Source organism: Apiospora kogelbergensis (genome assembly GCF_038363985.1).
Source record: "Apiospora kogelbergensis strain CBS 113332 chromosome Unknown utg000008l_segment0_segment0, whole genome shotgun sequence".
Taxonomy (NCBI): Eukaryota; Fungi; Ascomycota; class Sordariomycetes; order Amphisphaeriales; family Apiosporaceae; genus Apiospora; species Apiospora kogelbergensis.
This window is the reverse complement of record NW_027117425.1, coordinates 2,297,707-2,319,525: the sequence shown is the minus strand read 5'-3', so window position 1 is coordinate 2,319,525 and position 21,819 is coordinate 2,297,707. Positions and strand designations below refer to the sequence as shown.

The 21,819-nt window shown below is 55.3% G+C and overlaps 6 protein-coding genes across 6 annotated transcripts; 4 read left to right on the top strand and 2 right to left on the bottom strand.

The window, feature by feature from the left end:
- Window positions 1-738: 738 nt before the first annotated feature.
- Window positions 739-1,464, top strand: PG998_012677 (uncharacterized protein; the record flags this gene model as incomplete). Its single annotated transcript, XM_066879493.1, has 2 exons — window positions 739-779; window positions 837-1,464. The coding sequence occupies 2 exons, from the start codon at window positions 739-741 to the stop codon at window positions 1,462-1,464; spliced, it is 669 nt and encodes a 222-aa protein (XP_066725877.1).
- Window positions 1,465-2,121: 657 nt separating this feature from the next.
- PG998_012676 (IMP-specific 5'-nucleotidase) lies at window positions 2,122-3,755 on the top strand (the record flags this gene model as incomplete). The annotated part of the gene is made up of 4 exons (XM_066879492.1): window positions 2,122-2,146; window positions 2,210-2,245; window positions 2,447-2,605; window positions 2,689-3,755. The coding sequence occupies 4 exons, from the start codon at window positions 2,122-2,124 to the stop codon at window positions 3,753-3,755; spliced, it is 1,287 nt and encodes a 428-aa protein (XP_066725876.1).
- A 181-nt stretch (window positions 3,756-3,936) lies between these two features.
- On the bottom strand, window positions 3,937-4,572 carry PG998_012675 (uncharacterized protein; the record flags this gene model as incomplete). The annotated part of the gene is made up of 1 exon (XM_066879491.1): window positions 3,937-4,572. The coding sequence occupies one exon, from the start codon at window positions 4,570-4,572 to the stop codon at window positions 3,937-3,939; it is 636 nt and encodes a 211-aa protein (XP_066725875.1).
- Window positions 4,573-5,502: 930 nt separating this feature from the next.
- On the top strand, window positions 5,503-6,877 carry PG998_012674 (uncharacterized protein; the record flags this gene model as incomplete). Its single annotated transcript, XM_066879490.1, has 2 exons — window positions 5,503-6,593; window positions 6,625-6,877. The coding sequence occupies 2 exons, from the start codon at window positions 5,503-5,505 to the stop codon at window positions 6,875-6,877; spliced, it is 1,344 nt and encodes a 447-aa protein (XP_066725874.1).
- Window positions 6,878-10,700: 3,823 nt separating this feature from the next.
- PG998_012673 (kinase-like domain-containing protein) lies at window positions 10,701-13,534 on the bottom strand (the record flags this gene model as incomplete). The annotated part of the gene is made up of 2 exons (XM_066879489.1): window positions 10,701-13,177; window positions 13,429-13,534. 2 exons carry the CDS (start codon window positions 13,532-13,534, stop codon window positions 10,701-10,703), a joined length of 2,583 nt encoding a protein of 860 aa, XP_066725873.1.
- Window positions 13,535-15,205: 1,671 nt separating this feature from the next.
- On the top strand, window positions 15,206-15,512 carry PG998_012672 (uncharacterized protein; the record flags this gene model as incomplete). The annotated part of the gene is made up of 2 exons (XM_066879488.1): window positions 15,206-15,384; window positions 15,419-15,512. The coding sequence occupies 2 exons, from the start codon at window positions 15,206-15,208 to the stop codon at window positions 15,510-15,512; spliced, it is 273 nt and encodes a 90-aa protein (XP_066725872.1).
- Between the last annotated feature and the right edge of the window lie 6,307 nt (window positions 15,513-21,819).

Below are 21,819 nucleotides of genomic sequence, written 5' to 3'. Positions count from 1 at the left end.
CTGTAGAACCTCTGTCGAGAGTGCTCAGTGAAGACCTAGAACAGAAAGCTGGTAGCTCAGAGTAGACGGGTTGTATAACTTAGCTGTGAAGACATAGGCAGTCAAATCGAATCGGGTGATGGAGCGACTTGGTGAAATATCTCGAAGACCCCGGAAGCCCGACGAGCCTACACGCTCCAAGATCAGACAAGGGGGGCAGGGTGTGATTCCTGAACCGCCGTGCCGTCCACATCGTGTCGGAGAATCATTATCCATCGGGACGGAAGGGTAGCTTGTGCCCCTGAGGAAACCAGGTTCCAGGCCACGGTCTAATTTTAGGACTCGGTTCTGAATGTATAAAACTGGTTCGCGGTTGATATAGATTAACCCATGGCTAGGAAGACCGGAAACCGGGGACGACACCCCGTGCCCCAAAAAGAGAGTGAGTGATAAGCTTAACTCTTGATATCGTTCCTGGGCAAGATTGCAGGGGACGACGGGAAGACCTGGATGCAACGTCTCGCTTGCTAAATCTGCAGAGCCGAGCCGAGGGAAGGTGGCTATATCCGTGCTGGTCCTATGCTTGGTCTGGTCATTCAGTACCTTGCGACGACCGATGATGCACTTTGGCATGTATATAAAGCCCGCAGATTTCTGGCCTGGTTTACCTTCGACTCTTGACGTAACCCGCAGTGCTGATCATCCTCGCTTGCATCCACAAAGACACATCGAAAGACTCTCACACACAAATCCTGCAAGATGAAGGCTGTTCTGGTCGGAGCACTGGCAGTCTTGTCCAGGTAGGATATAAAGCCACTCTGTCACGTTAAGGCCTGGTGCTAACAGTAACACCTCAGTATTGTAACTGCGCAAGAGGCCGCCGCTGTTACTGCCGCCGCTGTTCTGGACGATGCCGGTGCTCTTGGGCCGGCCGCTGCCTGTCCCACCATCACCAAGTCCATCGTGAACCCAGGCTGTGCCCAAGATTGCGACAACGACTGCCGACTCGTCACGACCGTGACCAACGGCTGCGGGTGCCCGGCCTCGATCCCCACGGCGACGCTGGTGGCCCCCTGCGGCGGCGACTGCCCCAACGCCGGGTGCGAGGTCGTGTACCGGACCAAGAACGAGGCCTGCCTGCCTCCGCGGCCCACGCGCACGTCGACGACGCGCAAGACGAGCACGGCGTCCCCTCCGTCGTCGCCGGCGCCGCCCGTGGTGACGACCAGCATCATCATCCTGCCGCCGCGGCCGACCAAGACGTCGCTGCCGTGCCCGACCGTGATCCGCACGACGCAGCCCGCCGACTGCACGCCCATCCGCTGCCCCATCCCCGGCTGCACCGAGAACACCAGCCTCGTGGTGCCCTGCGGCTGCGACGGGCCCAAGACCATCATCGCGGTGCAGGGGTGCCAGACGACGTGCCCGGGCGGGTGCATCACTCGCACGACCACGGCCAGCGAGCTCTGTGCGACGTCGGCATGATGGCGATGGCGATGGCGATGGCGATGGTGATGATGGTGGCTTCTAGGTTGCTGGGCTGGGAATGAGATACAATAAACAGGGTGTGGCCGAAATGAGGGGCGGCAGTCGCATCTCTGCGGCCCCACCCCCCTTCCTTTCTTGTTGGCTGTTGCCCTTTGTGCATACAAACACGCGTACCTGTAAATTCCAGGGCTGTCCCGTTAGGATGAAATTGATTTCTACAACTGCACATATACGGTTTCTGGCGTCTCGTTGAGTTGTTGTTGGCATGATGAATGACGGCTGTTTCAGCTGTGTCACCAGACCCTTGGACGGCGCTATGGCTGGGCGGGCGCCTGGAATGGATGAATGGCAACCGGCGACCTCCGCCACGAACGAACGCCCTTGGCTGGCCGGGCTACTTGACTGGCTGGCCACTCCTTCTCGTCTCCCCCAGACAACACATGCACATACACATACACACGCACACACATACACACACCGCGACATTGGCATCGTGATACCCACCGTCGCTGCACTATTTCTGTCTTTGTTATACCGCCTGGGCTTGGCTCTGTTTCTTTCCTTTTACCTATTATACTTCTACTACTTTCCCTCTTTCGCTCATCCATCCGTATCATTCCGACCTAGGCCAAGAGCCCCTCCTCAACAACAGCCATGACCAGCCGATACAGAGTCGAGTGTAAGTTCATCTCGTTTCACGCAATATCAATGTGTCCAGATGGATGCTGACCATCGCCGCCAGATGCCCTGAAGACGCACAGGAGAGACCAGTTTATAGGTATTACAGCTCCTTATTCCGCGCCTTTTCTCCCTGGGACAACCCCTCATCTCCGTCGCAGGCTTGGTTGGAGGCTGCGAGAGCCGAGACAAGTCATGATGCCAACATGTCACCTGCCGGATCGACCATACATCGTTCATTGGAAAGCACCCAGAGCGGACCAGACCTACTCCCTCTCGGCAATGTACTAACCCATCGTAGAATGGATCAAAGGCCTCCTTGCCGTGCCGTTTGTGCTCTACTCCCAGCCAACCGGTGTCTTCCAGACCGCTGGCACCAACTTTACCCACATGTCCGAGGAGGCGCACCGTAGATATGCCGAGATCATGAGGGATGTTGAGTTTATGCTAGACGACCACAGTAAGTATCTGTCGGTGAGAGGATTGTCGTGTGAGGTCGGTCATTCCATCGCCCATTGCTGACAGATGTACCAACCAATCAAGTGGCACATCAAGCCGACGCAAGGGCCTTCTCATCCAAGCTGAAGCTGCTTGTGCCAACTATTGGTCAATTCTTCACGAGGCTGCCTCTTGAGGCGGCCTTCAAGTATCAGGACAGAAAGCGGTTCATCTCTTCGAGGCGCTTCGTGTCGCCTTCGTTCAACGACGTCCGCTTGATTCTCAACTCGGCACAGATCATGGCCGTGACGACGTATGGCACTTTGCAACTAGCCACCTTCGATGGTGATGTGACCCTCTATGACGATGGCGAGTCGCTGCTCCCGGACAGTCCCGTTATTTCTCGCATGATTGACCTCATGCGAAAGAACGTCAAGATCGGCATAGTCACCGCCGCCGGCTACACAACAGCCGACAAGTACTATGCCCGTCTGCACGGACTGCTCGACACCATTGCGCAAACCCACGAATTGACGCCTCAGCAGAGGCAGAACATCCTTATTATGGGCGGGGAGGCCAACTACCTGTTCGAATTCAGCGCCAGCTCTCCACACCTCCTCGCCCCTGTCCCCCGGGATCAATGGCTCACGCCCGAGATGGCGACCTGGGCCGATTCCAACATCGAAGCGCTTCTAGATGTGGCCGAGGCGGCCCTGCGCGACTGCATTAAGACCATGAACCTGCCCGCGACGCTGATGCGGAAGGACCGTGCCGTGGGCATCATCCCGACGTCGCCCGCGAACCGCATCCCGCGGGAGTCGCTCGAGGAGACGGTCCTCGTGGTCCAGAAGATCCTGGAGATGAGCGTGGGCGGGAGCGGGTTCGACAACAACGTGGTGCCTTTCTGCGCCTTCAACGGCGGCCGTGACGTCTTCGTTGACATAGGCGACAAGAGCTGGGGCGTCAACGTGTGCCAGAAGTGGTTCGGCGGCGGCGGCGGGCAGATGATCAAGGGGGAGAACACGCTGCACGTGGGCGACCAGTTCCTCAGCGCCGGGTCCAACGACTTCAAGGCCCGCAGCGTCGGCACCACGGCCTGGATCGCCAGCCCTGCGGAGACGGTCGAGCTGCTGGACGAACTGGCCGATTTGATGGGCAAGAAACTTAGCTAAGCACAGATCGCTTTTACCTATATTTAACCATTTTATCTCACATGAAGCCTTTTGAATATCGTTAATGGAACGTGTACGATTACAGATGCGAAGGCCGTCCAACGACCTTGACTCACTTTGATATTGCATGATCTATAAGTGAAATGATTAAAGTCTGAGGTACCATTCTTTCGATCAGATTTCATGCTATCTGGCATTGACTCACAGTGGGAGATCCATCAGATATATCTCCCTCGTCTGCATGGCGGTTAGGTATAGGTGACGGCCGCTCCTCTAAAAGCGCAGCCGCTCTATCCCTAGTACTATGTGCATCGTCGACCATGCTTTGCAAGAGGCTTGAAATCCTTTCGCGAACATTCTCCCACCGCTCCGAACTATGTTGTATCATGACGGCGTCGCTGGACACCTCTTCTAGGAGCGTCTGGGCCCTTGGTAGGTCCCCGTCACCGGCCAGGGCCTCCTTGAGATTGCGGAGGGAGAAGCGCAGACGAGCGCGGGCCGCATCCACCCCGTCAAACTCTGTCCGCGCCTCGGACTGGACCAGATTGCTGACGGTCTGCAGCGAGTCGAAGAGAGTGATGGTGGAGTTTTTCAGCTGCGTCCGCACGGTATGCTTGCAGAAAGGCGATGGGTGGAGGCCTGCGAATAGCACAGTAGGGGGCGGCGGATCATCGAGAAAGGGGCAGTCTTCGGCCTGGGTCCCGGTAGGGAGCTGGTCGCAGCGGTCGTCGGGGAAGACTACGAGTCGGCTGGGCGCGGTATCGCGGCCGCAGGACTTGCAGACGCATTGCGTTTGGAACAAGTGAGGTTTGCACATGGTGGTGATGGTGGTATCGGCCTGCTGGTGTTGGCCTGTGTTGTTGTAATGTGCTTTGTGTTGGTTTCGTTAGGGACTACGCTGTATCTTGTCTGGATTCTTTCTGTTCTCGCGCTTGAGATTCGTTTCTTTCCTACGGAAGCATGGCCTGTTTTATAAACCAAGCGAGTTCCCTTCTACGGACAGCTATTTGATCGAGGCTTTGGTGATTGCTGGGGAGTGGCGATGCGTAATGGTGGGTGAATTCATCTGGACATACCGTCACTACTCACTTTACCACGCTTACAACAAATAAGGGGCTCGATACAATACATCATCAGCCTGGTGTTTGGTACAGTCTAGTAGTATCTTCCAGTGGAAGCTCTCGTTGGGAAGTCATTATTGCTTGCAACTGAGTCTATGAGGCATAGCCCCCTCACATCCATCAATCATCAGACGTGTAATCTTCCAGAGCCAGTCCGTCATCGTCAGAGTCAGATTGCTGGCGCAAACAAGCCGGGGGTACAGGTAGTGCCGCAGAATCAAAACCCTCCTATGACGCTTCATCATATTCGGATAGAATCACTATACACGAATTCAATGGAGGGCTTGTTGTAGATATATTGAGAAGACGGGCTATTTAGCCCGTCAGTCCAAGTTATTACCAATCGCACACATATCCGTCCCCGAAGCCGGAAGCGGGCGGGGTCCATTCAAGCGGAAGTCCTGCCGGCTTAGGTATAGACCGAGCAGGTAAACAGTCATCCGTCTACTCCACTGTCTGCGGCGTATACTCATTTATACCTTTCCCCGCACTAGTTGGGCTGTTAGTCCGGCATTGCGTGACTTCGCCCGGAATCTATAAGGAGGAGTGAGGAAAGAGTTAGTTGTTCTTGTCACACACAGATGCAGCTAACGCATCGGTCAGTATACCATCCAGAGATATTCACAATGACCTCGATATCAGCAGTCGTGGCTAAGCACCGGCCGGACTTGGGACCGCTCCAGGACCTCTACAAGCACTTCCACCAACACCCGGAGCTCTCGAACCAGGAGAAGGAGACGGCGGCGACCATCGCGGACGAGCTGCGCAAAATCTCGCCCGACTTTGTCATCAAGGCAGGGATAGGGGGCCACGGTCTCGCAGCCATCCTCCGCAGCGGCGGTGATGAAGGCGAAGGAGGACGAGGTCCCACGGTGCTGCTCCGCGCCGATATGGACGCCCTGCCCGTGTTCGAGCGCACGGGCTTGCCCTACGCCAGCACCAGGCGCATGCGTGACGTCCTCGACGGCGTCGACAAGCCCGTCATGCACGCCTGCGGCCACGACATGCACATAACCTGCCTGCTGGGCGCGGCGCGGACCCTCGCCTCGGCGCTGCGCGAGGACGCGGGCGCCTGGACGGGGACGCTGGTGCTCGTGTTCCAGCCCGCCGAGGAGCGCGGCACGGGCGCGCAGGCCATGGTGGACGACGGGCTGTACGACGCGGGGAAGCACGGCGTGCCGGTTCCGGACGTGGTGCTCGGCGCCCACGTCACGGGCACGGCACGCACCGGCGTCGTGGGCACGCGGCGGGGGCTCATGGCCACGTCGTGCGACAGCATGCGCGTGACGCTGTACGGGCGGGGCGGGCACGCGTCGATGCCGCACGCGGCCGTCGACCCGGTCGTCATGGCGGCGAGCACGATCCTCAAGCTGCAGACCATCGTGGCGCGCGAGACGGACCCGGCCGACAGCGCCGTCGTCACCGTGGCCAGCGTGCACGCCGGCGACGCCGAGAACATCATCGCCGACGAGGCCCGGCTGTCGGTCGAGAGCCGCGCCGTGACGCAGCGCACGCGCGACCGCACCCTCGGGCGCATCCGCGAGATCGTGCGGGCCGAGTGTCTCGGAGCGCGGGCGACGCGCGAGCCGACTTTCCAGACGACCAGGGCGTTTCCGTTGACGATCAACGACGAGGAGACGACGGCGAGGGTCGAGGAGACGTTCGCGGCACACTTTGGGGGAGCGAAAGGGGAAGGACACGGCGCGGGGGCAAGAGAGTGCTGATCCGTGCTGCTGTCGTTACGACAGGGACATCCCGAGGTTCGCCGCCAGCGAGGACTTCAGCATCTTGGCCACCGCCGTGGGGAAGCCGTATTGCTTTTTCATGTACGGCGGAGTGGACGGGGAGGCCTGGGACAAGGCAGAGAGCCAGGGGACGCTGGCGGAGAGCATCCCGTCCAACCACTCGGCGCTCTTCGCGCCGGCCATCATGCCAACCTTGCAGGTGGGGATAGACGGGTACGCGGCGGCTGCCCTGTCATTCTTGGGCAAAAGGGGGTAATGTTAGACGTGTTCGTCGGTGATTTGTAGTCGACCGGGTTTCTTAGATACTACGCAGATGTGTCACTACCACGCTACTACTACATCTTCTTACCCGTGGCCGAGTGTCTTGACCCCGAAGGTATCCTGGCTCTATAGTCCCCAATAAAGACAACATTGCTTGTCAGTCCTGGCCGCTAGTGACTATATCGATAGTAGGAACCAGGAACTTGTCACCGCACAACCGAGATGTGCGCGGGCGATTGTCCATGTCGAGTCGAAGCATCGTCGTAGGCAGACTCATGTCGACTGAAGCCCAATACTTCACGAATGGGGGATTTGCACGCGATAGTGGACCGCCCAAGTACACGATACCTACTGAATCGGTGGCCATCGATAAAGGAAGCCCCAACTGCCCGACCGCCCCTAACTTGATTAGTAGATATAGCCACGACGGGCAAGACGATCACGACAAAGCTAACTTATGGAAAGCAGCGTCCCATGCCGGTTTCCCCCCACACGCCTCCTTGTCGCAAAAGCCTGAGCGAGGCTTACGCGTGCGCGTGCGCAGCAGTCTATCGTTGGGCATTCCTCTTTCTCATCGCATTACGTCGCCCAGATGGACACCTCAAGTAAGCCAAGAAAGCCAAGAGGCATCACGGTCGTGGACTGGGCCCGTCTACTGAACGCCTTCGTCGTATTCGCCATGTCATTCTTACCCGGTGATGGCTTTTAGACTTCAGGGCGAGCGAGCGAGCGAGGAGGGCAGCAGGGCGGGATGATGAAGCCATCGTGAAAGTCCCAAGACTACACGGACGAGGAGGCCCGGTCCAGTCATCGAGACAGGCCAGAGCACATGGTGAGACGACTGGCCATGGGCGCAAGTTGTGAGGTCCTGCCCCCCGTGGAATCTGCGGGCATGCCTAAAGAAACGTTAATGGCTGCAGCAGCAGCATGCGGCGCCTACATGCATACACACATACATGAAACCGATACTAGTCGGGGCGCAAACGACAGCTGGCCCTGGGGCTGGAGGCGGCAGGGCCCAAAAAGATTTCTCGAGTCGCGTGACCACTGCAACTGCAGCCAAGCCACGGAAGCGCCATGCCCGCCATCGGTGGGCGACATGGCCCAAGTTTGGGGGTCACTCACTCAGCAGAGACAACGGCGTGCGTCTTGACTCAGATTTAGGAAATGAGGCTGACGACTGATACTTGCAGATGGGCAGGTGGGTATATATCGCCCTCCTGAATCGGCGTCGGCTCTTATTTCTGCCTGATGCGATGGGAAAGTCCGGCTGGTCCGGCCGGAGGTGCGTATGGCGGCTCTTTGTGTTTGTATTTGTTCTCTACCTGCTCTGGCCGTCGCAAAGTGCGTGTGTGTGTCGGAGGAGACCCCGCCCGGCCTCCAAAAACCGGACATACTGTACGGAATAAGCCATGAGTGTGGCACACCGGGGTACGGGTGCAGAAGCAAAGATGCATAGTGCATTGTACGTATAGAGGCGCACATATGGCAAGGGCACGGACTGTATGCGTACGATACACGCATGCTGGCGCCGGAAATAATGACTGCAATGCCCTGCCCTGCCCTCTCACGACGACGAAGACGGCAACAACAACAACAACGGGCCCGCGAGGCAGAAAAGCGAGGTACCAAGAACATGGACCAGGTAGTGTCAGGTAGGGTTGCATGTCTAGCACGCTGTGGGTGCGAAAACAAGCTTCAACAAGCTTCTCTGGCTTTCCCATTGCAGAATGGTCAGATGCTGACGGTAGGGCATGGCTGGGGCATGGCTGGCTGCTGGTTGATATGATCATCCTGTACCCCCCCTTCCACCACCGCTATATCAGCAGTGCTAATCGCAGTTGTCACAGCAGCAACAGCAGCGGCATGTGCTGGTGGTTTTACCGGAACCTCAGCTGCGGGCACGAATCAACAGCCGCCGGGCTTGGCGCTAGCCCTGGGACGACGACGACTTGTTCCAACGACCAACCTTTTCGTTTTCGTGGATGAACCCTCTGCGGCTGCTGATGGCGGAATGAATGGCTGTCCGAAATCCCTCATACTACACATACTTGGCTAGGTAGCAATCTACTGGACTCGGCTCCATCCCGCAGTTCTGGCAACCACTCAGCTGTGTCGAGGAAGGGGGGCGGCGGTGGATGTGACGGAACATGATGATGTGGTGAGCGAACCGAAAGAGGAACCAGAGAAAGAAAAAAAGCTTCTTTTACCAGGCCGGGTGCTAGGTATGGTAGCACGACAGCAGAACCCATCCAAAGAAACACAAAGGATCCAAACACAGACACGGCGTCGTCATCTCGTTCCAATCGGCTTACCGAGTAGGAAACATGGAGTGCAGAGCCCCGGGAGTAACAAAAGACGGTGAGGGTCGAGTCTCCTTCCTTTCCCCGCTTTAGTGGCGCCAATCCCAGGTTGTGCAGGAGAAGGGAGGGAAGCATAAGATGCAGTAGAGATTTGTGTGTGTGTAGGGAAGAGCTGTATTATGCCATGCCCTGCCAGGGGGGCATAAGCAAGCATCGAAGGATCCGGATATGTTCTACGGGAATGAGACTTACTTTACCACGCCTAATGGGCCACAAGCAACACTGCTGAACTCACCTTGCCATCCCAAGCAGAGGGGCATTGGATGGTTACACATGCGAGTCGGTCCCCGTTCGGTCGGTCGGTCTGCATTTGCTGAGACTGGGCTGAGAGTCGAGGAACGTGCGGGCGCGGGCACGCGGCGCACCGAACTATTTTATAGAGCGCGCATCATGCATGCCTCTAAAAGGCTTGTTCGTCCGCCCCTCGCTCTTTGATACGTCCATGGCGCGAAGGAGGGGGGGATCAAGAAAACTTGGAGATTCGGGTGGGATGGTGATATCTGACAAGCCGTGGAAAAGTACCGGTTCGTACGTGTTATAACACAAATGACCCCCAACATGCTATAGGAGTTGGGTGGTCATCAATGCAGCAGATGGTGCGAAACAGTAGCAGCTAAAGCGACGGCACGAGGGAACCAACAGACGACCCAACGCCTGCTTGGCTCGCTGTCGTGTAGCCCCAACTACTTTCCATGCACACTTCCACACCACCCCCTTCTGCCCCTTCTAATCAAAACATCAGATGCATCCCATTTCGATGAGCTGCAGCCGCGCTAGCGACCCAGATCCCAGCCCGCCGGTGTACAGCCTGGAAGCAATATGGAAGAGCATGTCTTGGTTTTGGAAACGTTCTTTTTGTATTATTAGTGGCCTGAGTGCCAATCGAGCCGGTCTCTATCTGCTAGTCTAGAGCCACACACCCCATCAGCACATCGTCTCATGGCTTGCCTCCTACCATGTAATGTAGCTCGGAATCAAGCCCGAGTATCCTCCGCGTAGTGTCGCGAGGAACAGCTGCCAACCGTCTTCTGTAAATCCGCCACCGTCAACTCTTTTCGCAGCGCACCTTTTCTTGGTCTGTATAGCAGCGCAGATAACCACTCCGAGGGACAAGGGGGTGTAAAGATTATGTGGGCCGTGTAAAAGGGGGGAAAGATCTTTGTACGACCCTTCGCAGTCTTCAACACTAGAAAGTGGATGGGGGTATAGGAGAAGAAGCCCGGAACTCGCCAGTTCTATAACGAATGAAAACCAATGAAAACACCCCCTGGAATGGCAATCCCCCTTCCATGTCATGCAAATGAATACCGTAACGCCAATCTATGCCGGTTGTCTCCAGACTGAATTGAATGGGCATGGCTCAAAGCCCACAATAACTGATCGTACGCCTTCATGGCGAAAGGGGGGCGAGATAAAATGCAAAATGTCGTGATGGTTAGCCTGAAGCAGTCTTTTCTAGTATCCTGCTTTTCCTGGCATCGGAGGCAGCCCGTGTCCGTGGTTCTGCGGAGGCAGGTGGTTGTGGCAGTAAATCTTGCCGGCCGTGCTGATGGTGGCGTTCTTCTTGGACGCATCGATAAACTTGACTGGATCATCGTAGCTATCCAGCTGGCAACACTCGATCGTCTTGAACCACCGCGACGTCACCACCTCCGTCATGCTCCAGCGCTTCTCCGGGTCCGGGTTGAGCATCCTCAGCAGCAAACGCCGAAGGGCCAGAGGCTTGACACAGTAGTCGAAAGCGTCAATGTGGGGCAGCGCATCCTTGGTCTTCTCGCCCTCGGGGTCTTTCGCCAGCCGGGCGTTGTATCTCTCGTATGCAAGAACCAGCTTGTTGTAGTGGCCTGCTGTCTTGGAGTCGTTCTGCCACTCGGCCTTCTCCCAAATGTTGGCGCCGAAGATGAGGTAGATCATGACAATGGCAGAGCTCCAAACATCCAACGGACGGGGGTCGTAGTCTCGTTGCTTGCTGAGGACTTCGGGGGCGATATAAGGCAGACTTCCGCAGATGCCAGGCTTGCAAAATCGAATGTCGCCGTTCATGCCTTGGCCGCATTGGCCACCAGCTTCCCTCAGACCGGGATGAATGCCCGAAAAGACTTCCGAGACTCCGAAGTCGGTGATCTTCAGCTTGCTGTCCTTGCTGATCAGCAAGTTCTCAAGCTTGATGTCGCGGTGGGCAATGCCGTTCGAGTGCAAGTAGTAGACACCCTGGCACAGCTGTTTGAATAGGCAATGACGATCCACCTCGCGTCCTTCTTCCTGCAGGTACTTCTTAGAGACAAGGCTGAACAGGTCGCCCTCGGAACAGTACTCCATAACGTGGTTCCACCGGCCGTGGTCGGTGCACAGCCGAACGGTCTCGACAATGTTGGGGTGGTGCAGACTCTTGGCAATGCTAAACTCCGACTTGATCTTCTTCTCGTAGTCCTTTTCAGATTCCGCATTGCGCTTGCTACGGAACTCCTTGACGGCATACAGCTCACCGGGGATGCCCTTGCGCGCCATCAATGTGACCTTGGACGTGGCACCCTTGCCGAGATGCTTGCCGTGGCGACCGAGCAGCTTGTGTTGGTACTCGAACTCTTTGAGAAGTTCGGCGACGTCGACGGTGAAGTCATCGGGAAGACTCAGACTCAGGCGGCGTGCCTTCATCCCAGTCCCGGCATCGGGGATCAGAGCCCATGGTTGCCGGGTCAGGTCCAGGTGTTCTTGAGTCTTCTTCATGCGCTCCACGCTGCGTGTGCGACGGGGCTCTTTCCGAGGACCGCCAACAAAGTTGACTTTGGAGCGCAGAGAGAAGCCGGTGTGCGACTTCTTCTTGTTGTTCTCTAGGAAATCGCTGGACGAGGGCACGAGGGGCTGGGCAACCTTGTTCTTTGGTTCCGTCTCGGGCGGCGAGGGCGGGGTGTTGGAGCGCGTCTCGGGACGCGAAGGGTGAAAGGAGAAGCGACGACTGCTGCTAGGGGTGGCCTTGGTCGAGGCATTGTTCTCTCCCACGTCACCGCCATTCTGGTAGACGGGATCGCGGAACTCCATCGTGGTACCCTCGGTCACGTTGGACGAGGAACGGCGGAATATGGAGCTCATTCTGTTGCCGATGCCAAGGAAGGACTGCGAGGCTCTTAGAGAAAGGTTGCCCAGCGACGGTCTTCTCGGAGGCGGCGAGGCCTCTGAAGGGTGTTCAGTTGGGTATTGTTGTTGGGGGTTGGAGGGTTGCTGGTACAAGTACTGGGAAACAGAAGATGTGCGATTGGAGGTGGTGGGCGAGTAATCCGACGGGGGTGACGTCGAAGTGGGCGTGTCTTGGCTGAACTTTGGGGTGGGATCGGGGCTGGTAGTGCTGGTAGCGCTGCAGGTGGGATTATTGGCTGCTGAGAGGGTGAGGGATTTAGTGGTTTTAGGCGATTGGGATTCAATCAGCTGCCCAGGCCCAGCGTCGCTTGCGCTGCTGCTGTTTAATAAGTCGGCTTGCTGGGGCGTCCGTGGTGGGGTCGCAGCCGTTTCAACCACTAAAGGCGGCGGTCTCCTGCTGGCTGGTGCTGCTGCTGCTGCAGCTGCCGGGAAAATCGACTTTTGCGCCGTAGCAGTGCTGTCGCCCGTCGTGGTAGCAGCCACAGCAGTAGGAGTAGTAGAGTCTTCAGCAAAATCCGGGGAAGTGGTGAAATCCGTGTCGAGCTGCGGTTGGAATTCTCGCGACTCTCTGCCGCTTACAGGGGTGATTGGCTCGTTTGCCGACTCGCTCTCGGTTTCATCGTCCTCTTCGGGGATGGGGTCCGTCAGGTCGGTCAGGTAGCGGCGTGGCGACGAAGAAAGTGCAGGACTGCTGTTATTGGAAAGCCCTGCGTGGCTTTGCGGTGGTTGTAGGATGGGGATAGGATCGCAGGTAAAATGAGACTGGGAGGGCGACGGGGTCAAAAGGCCGTCGTTGTCTGTGGTTCCCAAGGCATTATTAATAAACCGAACTTGAATCCTTCAAACATGGCATGCTACGTAACTAGCTGCTGTAGATAAGCCACCAAAAAAAACCAAGGGCACAAGGGACCCCCAGAAACAAGAGATCAAACATGCCATTGCTAGGACAAGGAAAAGAGGACCGGGCAAATACCTATTGTGGCAGCTGATGATGACGAGATTCGGCTTCTCGGCGTCGGAGGAGGGGCGGCCCTGTTTCCATGCGTACCAGTACTAGCACCAGTGACAGCACTTGTTGCGGTTGCAGCTGTAGGTGTGTGGGAGGGGTGCTGCTGCACGGCAGGAACAGCCACCATGGTTCGAGGGGTGGCCATCGTGAAAACCGTCGAACAGGTCCGATTGGACCGGCTGCAGCTGCTGCAAGGTTGGGAGAGAGAAAGAAAACTAGAAGGAAAAAGCCGCCTCCCAATCGAAGGAGATTTCCCCGAGGTCCTCTTACTCAGACAGATCCCGATTTTCTAAATACCGTCGTGCGTGTGCAGCACTGGTGACTGGAGAAAGACGGTAGCAAATCTGATGGCCGTCGTGGTTGCGGGCGGACGAACACCAAAAATGGCGATTGGGTACCCCTGCAAGGCCCAAAGTAAGGGTGGAAGGGATCGAGACCGTGGAACCTTATGCCTGGACCATGGATCACCCGGCGCCAACTGATGGGTGGGCAGAGCAGTGGCAGCAGGGTCGTAGTGTGTGGTGGTAGCGAGACTTTGGACAGGTGAGATAGATCGAAAATAATGAATACTCCGCGGTTGTCCGTCGAGTTCGTTCCAAACGTTCGGTTCGGGGCCGCCGAAGATGCAGAGAGAGAGGGGAGGGAGGCACGCCACCCTCTTTTGTATGCAGGAAAAGGCCGGTCGAGGGGAGAGAACCCTCTTGGGCGAGAACCCTCTGGGGCGAGAAGGGAAAAAGTTGAGTAATAGACGTGCCAAGTGACCCAGATCGAGCGGGTTGAGCAATGACGACTCGTGTAATTATGATAAAAACCGTGTCTGGGCAATGGTCAAGCAAACTGAAGGATTATACACCACTCCGGCGATGTTGGTAAAAGCCCCTTTTCTTGGCTTTTTCTTTCGAATGTTCGGTGCAGGTGCAGCCAGCGTCAAGCAGTGGCAGGTTGTTTTTGCGCAAGGTACTAACTTTTAGGTAAAGTTGTGTAAGCCCAGTCCTGTCCGGTCTAGGGGCCAGATACCAAGGAGCAAAGTAGAGGGGAGAATGAGGGGCATATACTGTTATGTAGCCTGCTTTGGTATAATGCCCAGAAGCCAAGATCTTCGCGCCAAGGCGAGGACAGTCCAGGCAGAGTCGAGAATCGAAATCCGGGAAACAAGATAAGAGGCAACTCAAGGACCATATGTCTTGAGGGAGGGGAGCAGTGCTGTTATAAACTTGAGACACGACAGAGGGAGAGAGAAAGCAAAGGCGAGTGAGAGAATAGGGACGGACACTTCTTCACAGTCACACTAAACACACACTCCCTACTCGGCTCTACAGTACTACTGCTGGCTGGCTGCTACACACTCTTGTCCTTCAACCCACACCCCTTCGAACTAAGCTTCAATTATGTCCCTCGAGTACACAGTCGGTAAGCAGGTTGGTATTACTCGGAGCAATGCCAATATGAGCTGCAGGACGACCTGCGCTAAACTTGTTCGTCTGGGGTCTCTCTTCGATGAAGCGGGGACGATGTCAACTAGCGTTACATATGCGTATAAGTGGGATGGAGCGACTGGCTATGTACTGGGGCAGGCGCATAGTGAGTGCCCAGGAAAATACGACATGGACATTGCAGATGCAGGCAGTCCATCGGGGACGAGGGTCTGTCTAGTGTGTTAAACCCTAGAGGGGAAAACATGTCGAGCCACGAGAGAGTAATGAACGAATGTAATGACTGTATGTAATAATATACCGTGGTGGTATGTGATGTGAGATCAGATACTGTACATGGCTGTACGTGGCACACAGCCAGCCGGATGCCATGGAAGGGGAAGATGAAGCGTAGCCAGCCTGCATATGTCAACGGGCTGGGGGACTGGGACGTGGACATGAACATGGAAAAGAAGTATTCGATACATATTCTCACATCTTACATTAGACAGACTGCAAGGGTTCACGACCAGTCTACCGTGGCCATCGTGGTTACACAACAAAAAGGCTATGAATGGCCGGAGTAAGTAAGTACTGTGTGTATGGGCTGGGTACAGATTAGACAGCCAGCCACGGGAGCGAATGGGCGCGATGCCAAGTTTGGGGCCCCAAGTGCAGAGGCCAGTCGGTGGTGGGCGCTTCAAGGATTGACTTGCCGCAACGGGAAAAGAGATTGTTTTCGACGATGCGCGGGTAGGGGGAGGGGGAGGGGATGTCTGGCCTGTCATTGTTTCTCGAGAGGGCCAAGAGCTCAAGTTTCGGCGGTATTTTTCTGACAACAGGAGACGGCCCCATCTGGATTGCCAAGTGCCAAGTGCGACGAGCAAAAGCCAGAGCCTATCACTCTCCTAAATGTTTCTACCTCCTCTTCCCTACTATCAAACTATGCAAGCTGCACTCAATTCAGTTCCGGCTCGAGTGAGGCCCGCCAGAGGGGAACTTGCTTGGCAGAAAGTCAGAGTGAAGCCAAGACTTTCTTAGCCACTCCCACTCACTCGTGAGTATGCTCACTCTGGAATCTAACTTGCTCCAGAGCACGCATTATGCAACCTCCCTCTGTGAACATGTTCATGCTCCTGCTTGCTCCATAGCCAAATCAGAGTGCAAATTACTGGCTTAATACCAGGCCTATCTTAAATGGGCCCCCAGTGGATTACAGTGCGAGTCACACTCTCGGTGGGTATTCTATTCGGTGAGCGATTTTCAGTCCCCGATAAGTCTGCAAGCAAGCATAGGGGTCTTTCCGTTTTCACGATGGTGCTGTGGTCTGAATCTGAATGGCGGGATAGGTGTTACTGGCCCTCGGCGTGTCGAAACGGCTGGCCACTGCTGTACCTGGGGGAAAAGGGCTGCGGATGGTAATACATACACATAGCCCCCTGTCCCGGTTAATCATGCCGAGTATTCGGTCCTGCCCTTTCTCCTTACCAAGAAGGACGGAGCAGCATTTGGGAGACTCATGTCCGAGAGACCGACCGCGCTCGCTCGTTCGCTGGGCGAAGAACGAGAAGGAGGATGAATACGACAATCAACGTGACCATCATCAGACAATGTTGAATTCAGCAAGACAGTTCCGTTCCTGCGGTGCAGCCTTGGCGACAGTCTTCCACTTCTTTTCTTTTCTCGTCCAGCGCGCCAAGAAACCCCGGTATGGCGATCCTGGCAATTGCCGGTCTTGGTGGTGGAAAGTAGCTCGAACTGCTGGGTGGAAAATGTTAATTGCAATCAACAGCCCAAGAGCGCCGATACTATGTATTGACGATACCAAGGCCCTTTCATTGACGACCACTGGCGCTTGGCGGGCACTTATACGGCTTGGCAAGCACGCATTTCCACACTTAGCCTTAGAGGCTGCATATATTGTGAGAAGCATTGTCTTTCCCTCCATCTGTGCGTCGGGCTTGGCTTGCTGTAAGTAATGGGAAGATGGGGGAGCCGAACACGTCTGGAAGTGTTTGTTGCTCTCCTCAATGTCCGGCAGAGGGTTCTGCCGCGTAGTGACAAATCCATGATGGGTGGATGGGTGGATGGATGGATGGTGGATGATGGAGGGATGGAGACCCAAATACACCATGCCTGCCTACTTGGCATCGTCTTTCGTGTGTACGGCCATGAACCAAGGTTAGGTTATAATTAGCTCATATACCGAACGTACAATTTACTTGATCCCATCCTGCCTCTCCTTGGCTCGCGGCGTGGTATGGCCGCGATACCGCGGACTTGCTAAAGCTCGTTATTAATGTGTACGTGTAGGTACCTGATATCAGGCCTTTGGCCTACGAGGATAAAACGGGGTGCCGTCTTTCGATGCTGGATGCTGTGGATGCAGCCAGTGACCCTTGTCGCAGTCAACTTAAGATGGCATGGATAGGATGGTCTGGTCCTGCGTCATTCGGAAGGGTTGGAAGGGTTAGGTGGGGGCCTTCCGCCGGTCCTTCGGCCGCTATCAAACAGAAATACCACCTCGCGCAACCCTGAGTACTGCCTGAGATGGCTGGCATCTCGCTCGTGGAGCCCTTGGACGATGGGCTCCTGGGTGCTCGTAAGTTTTTGCTTGCGCATCGTCTGGACGCGCGCTGCCGAGCTCGCTGCAGACACACTTGGCTTGATAATCGAGGGCAATCGCGATTGCATCATTGGGGAGGGGGACAGCAGCTAGGGCGCCTTGGCTCTGTCTTTCTGGAGCGCCCTGGATCTCTCAAGTCTGGGAAAAAAGCGTAATTTCGGCCTCCATAGCCATGCCAATCAAACGCCAGATATCGAGGGCGACACACCAGCGACTAGGCTAGCTCCCTTCGCGATCTTGTGGACTGGCCATGATGCCACTCCACGTACTGCGTACATACGAGCAACCTAGTGTGCAGTCCAGTCCACACTGGAGATAACGTCTGGATACCCGCTCGCGCAAACCAATAGCCCGAGTTTGGCGCATTGCACCCGAGCAAGAAAAAGGCAACCTCGGCTACATACCTGTTGATCTCATACGTGTAGGTGTCAAGGTGTCTCGACATGGCCAACCTGCTGAGGTATCTATACCCGAGTCTGTTAATTTGCTCGGATGGATCTGGTTGGAGCAACAATGCGAAGGAGTATTCACACCGACAGTTAACTCCATGCAATAAGCTACTCTGCTTGGCTGGCTATGTAAGTATATTCGGCAGTATAGGATAGGTTTCGCATGACATGGCAGTATTGGCTTTCTTATTGCAACATTCCTCCAAGAATGACACTCCCTCATTGGCTCCCGTGCTCCAGTTGGCCAGAAATGACAACAGTAAATTGATGCAGCGATTAATTTACTCGACTGCTTGCTTTCCTTTACAGTCCAATAACTCACCTCCTCTCTAGTTGCTACTGTCAGGCGGCTTTGTCATATCGCTGACCTCTTCCCGAGTTGAGTCAGTGTGCAGCAGTTTCTCTCGTATGGCCCCTGAGAGTGAACAAAAGGCCAAGTCCTGTTCAGGATTCCATTCGCCCGGCGCGAATCGGTTGGAGCGAAAAGGGTAAGCCGTGGTATTGGCCCTCGAGAGCAGTCGTCAATCAGTCAACGCCTCTTTTTGTTGGGCCACGGTGAGGACGGTTCTTCAATGAAGTACACATGACCCCCACGTACTTCGAGCCAAAGGGGGAAAAGGCAGTGGCTCATATGCAGCTGCCCCAAATCATCACCCAGTTCAAATCACGTTCGCGGTTCAGCAGCTGGTCTCGTGATCTGCAGGCTGGAGCTTACTCTTGCATTAGACCGAGAAAAGGGGTTGTTTCGCAGGAGGCGGTAGGCGGTTGCTGCGATCGAGTTCGCATTTTCTGGGGGATGTGGGGGAACGGACGATGTCGCTGGCCGTCTTGGCAAGAAATCCGAGTTGGGTTGGCCATGAATGAGAGTGTGTGCTTGCTCCCCGACTACCAAACACACGTTGCACCATCATTTCACTCATCATTTATTGCAATGACAATGATGATATGGCAGGAGCAATCAAGGTTGGCCAAGTCGTCTTGGCGAGGCAGCGAGCCTAATTGGAGGCTCTTGGCTGAGGACAAAGATCGACGGGTGTGTCTCGTCTTATTCCAGGTCGAAAAAGGCCCAGACCGACAATTCGCCAGAGGGAAAGCATGAGCGGCGGCATGGTAATATGTGCTCAGCAATGTTGCCCAAATTTAGCCGTGGCTCTCATCCCATCGCCTCGGCGCCATGAAGCAGTGGAGGGTCGGCCAAGTATTGAATACCTCCCTCTCTCTCTACTGGCAGGCGTATTCAGACTCAGCACCAGCATCGGCAAAGCAAAACAAAACAAACCAAAACTCACTGTATAAAGCAGCGGTGAGTATACTCGCATACCTACTACATGTCCCTCTCTGTTCACACACAGCAGACAATGTTGACTCACCAACTGGTCTCGGTGGAATTAAGTCGTAGGTGTGCATTTGGATGCGTCTGAAGGCTGACTGAGAAGCGCATCATCTTGAGTCATGGAGCCCGCAATCCGGTCTGTACTATGCTTCGAGGGCCGTCGCCGACATCCATCCTGACCGAAGCCCTTCCCGTCACGCCTCCGTTGACATGTCATGTGGTACCAAGCCTGCCACCTACCAGGTCGTCTGGAAGCTCCGGCCCGCGCAAGGGCACGAATCAGACATGTTGCTCCAAGGTTGGCCTACTCTAGACCATATGTCATACGCTGAATTTCGTCCTCCCTTGGCCGAGTTGGCATAAGACGTACATAGAGCAAGCAACGTTGTTCATCGTCGGCATATCGCATACGTAGCAATGAGTGGCGCATGAGTCCCTTTGCCGTGCCTGCCAAGCCTCCGACTGCGAGTCTTTCGGTGATTGGCGAATGCGAGTGATCGACGGAACACCAGGGTTCCGGCCATCCTGGCGTTTCTCAAGCTTCAAGACAAACATATTTAGTGTAGAGCCGCCTTGGCAGTCTTGGATATCGCCATTGGAGTTACCTTGACGCATACTCGACCCAAAACACAAGAGGGCGCCTTCTTGACGCCAAGACGGAGATGCGCTTCAGGCGTTCATATGTGTGTGAGAGACAAGAGAGTGCGTGCGCCTGTTTCTTCCTACCGTCTTGGCATCCTTATAGTCTCAACATCCAACTGGCTGCCCGGAACTCGAAACACATCTGCCAAGCTCGCACAGAAGCAATGATGTGCGCCTTGGCTTCACGGCAAGAAACCTCGCCTGCCTCGCCAAGGAATGCTTAGGCAAACCGCGAAGGAGCGCATGACGAATCCTTACACATATCCGCCTCCCTTGTGCCTAGGTGCGCGGCGATCGGCGAATTGAACGTGTACCTATTTGTTTGGGCCGGGAGGGCAGCAAGCGGAGGGACGGACGTGTCGACAAGTGCATTTTCGATACGAGCACACGATGCCTATTTGTGGTTCACTCATTACACTTTCCGCACCGCCAACGACGTGTCTTTTTCTTGGCGTATACACCGTGTTCGTTACGCAACGCATATTCCGCATCGCTGCCCAGAGATCTATCTGAAGATGTCGGCGGCCGCTCCACGTAGATTACGCAGCCTGTCCTCCTTCCAGATCTACCGCTACTAGGCAGTTCACACACGAAAACAAGGCCGACCCGGCAAGCCAAGTGCTGTTGTTGCATGCCTCTTTTCGCAAATGGGATTATCTGCATATCTGGTCAATAAGAGTATGCGTCCACCAGCCAAGCCAGTCATCGTGACTGCATAGCGCCGTATCCGTTTCTTCGGTGTTTTACCGTGTGATACCGGCGATGCGCGGCAAACACGGGTACTGTGAACTTACAACCAAACAAACCAGTAGTAATGAAACGTCGGTCATGAGCGCATCTCCGTTATATGCAAGGTGATGGATGTATCCAGTCGAGTGGCCCCTTCGGCCTTCAGACGAGAGCTATATCCCCATAGACTAGGCAAAGTTTCCGTTCTCGGACGGGCTATTGTTCTGCTTAGACATATCGACATGGCCTGCTGTTTCATTGGTTGCAAGTTCACCCAGCAGAAGAGACGATAGTTAAGCAAGCTCATCATGATCTATCAGATGGCCGACACTCCTTTATGGACATAACGGGGCCATTGAGCTGCTCGATCCGTTTACGCCAGCCGCCTTAAACTCCCCATCCACCGTTACCAACGCCCGATGCAATTCGTCTTCCTATGCAGCTTGTTAAGCATACGCTGCATGGTTCGCGTCTTGGTGACAGTTGCTCCCATATTCGCCGGCCCTGTATCTCGGTAGAGGAGATACTCTAAGAAGCAAATGGGAACAAGTTCGGGCCCAAAATAGGGGGCACATTTGGTCGCCAAGGAGCTGAGCCAAGAGGGGCCGAGATCGTACTTGGCCGCCTCAGTGGACCAAACACTGATTCCCAACTCTGAAGCCTCTACTTCAGCTATATGAGATGGCCGGTCACCAAGGTTTATGGATGGACGAATTCGCAGGCCCATATGATACAGTGTGCGGGTGAATGAGAGTGTCGTCCATGTTGACATCAGTTAAAGGGGCCATGCTCAATGGTACCCTGTTGAAGATGCCACATGGGGCATAGCCAGTCAAACAAGCAATAACTCGGCCCTTGGCATGTCGATTGGGGGCATGTCACTTGTGATAGACGTTGGATGAGTCCGCTTGTGTCACTCTGCAAATCTCTACGCATCTTGAAGGGCCTAGCCGACCCAGGGTGTCGAGGTGTATGGTACCTTCTTGGCTTGTCTTGTCTACAAAAAGAAGGAACGTCTATCTGACAACGACCCGTCAACACGCAGGTCGATGTATTGTCGATCCTCCGTCGGCTGCTGCACACGAGACAGGGGGATCACGCGAAAATATATTACTGCTTACACCGGGTCGTTCGGATGTCTTACTACTACTGCATGGTCAGCGTTGCGGCTGTCATGCCAGGAGTATCGGGGTGTCCGTATAACGTGCAAAACTGCATTTAGCCTCTCCTAACATTAAT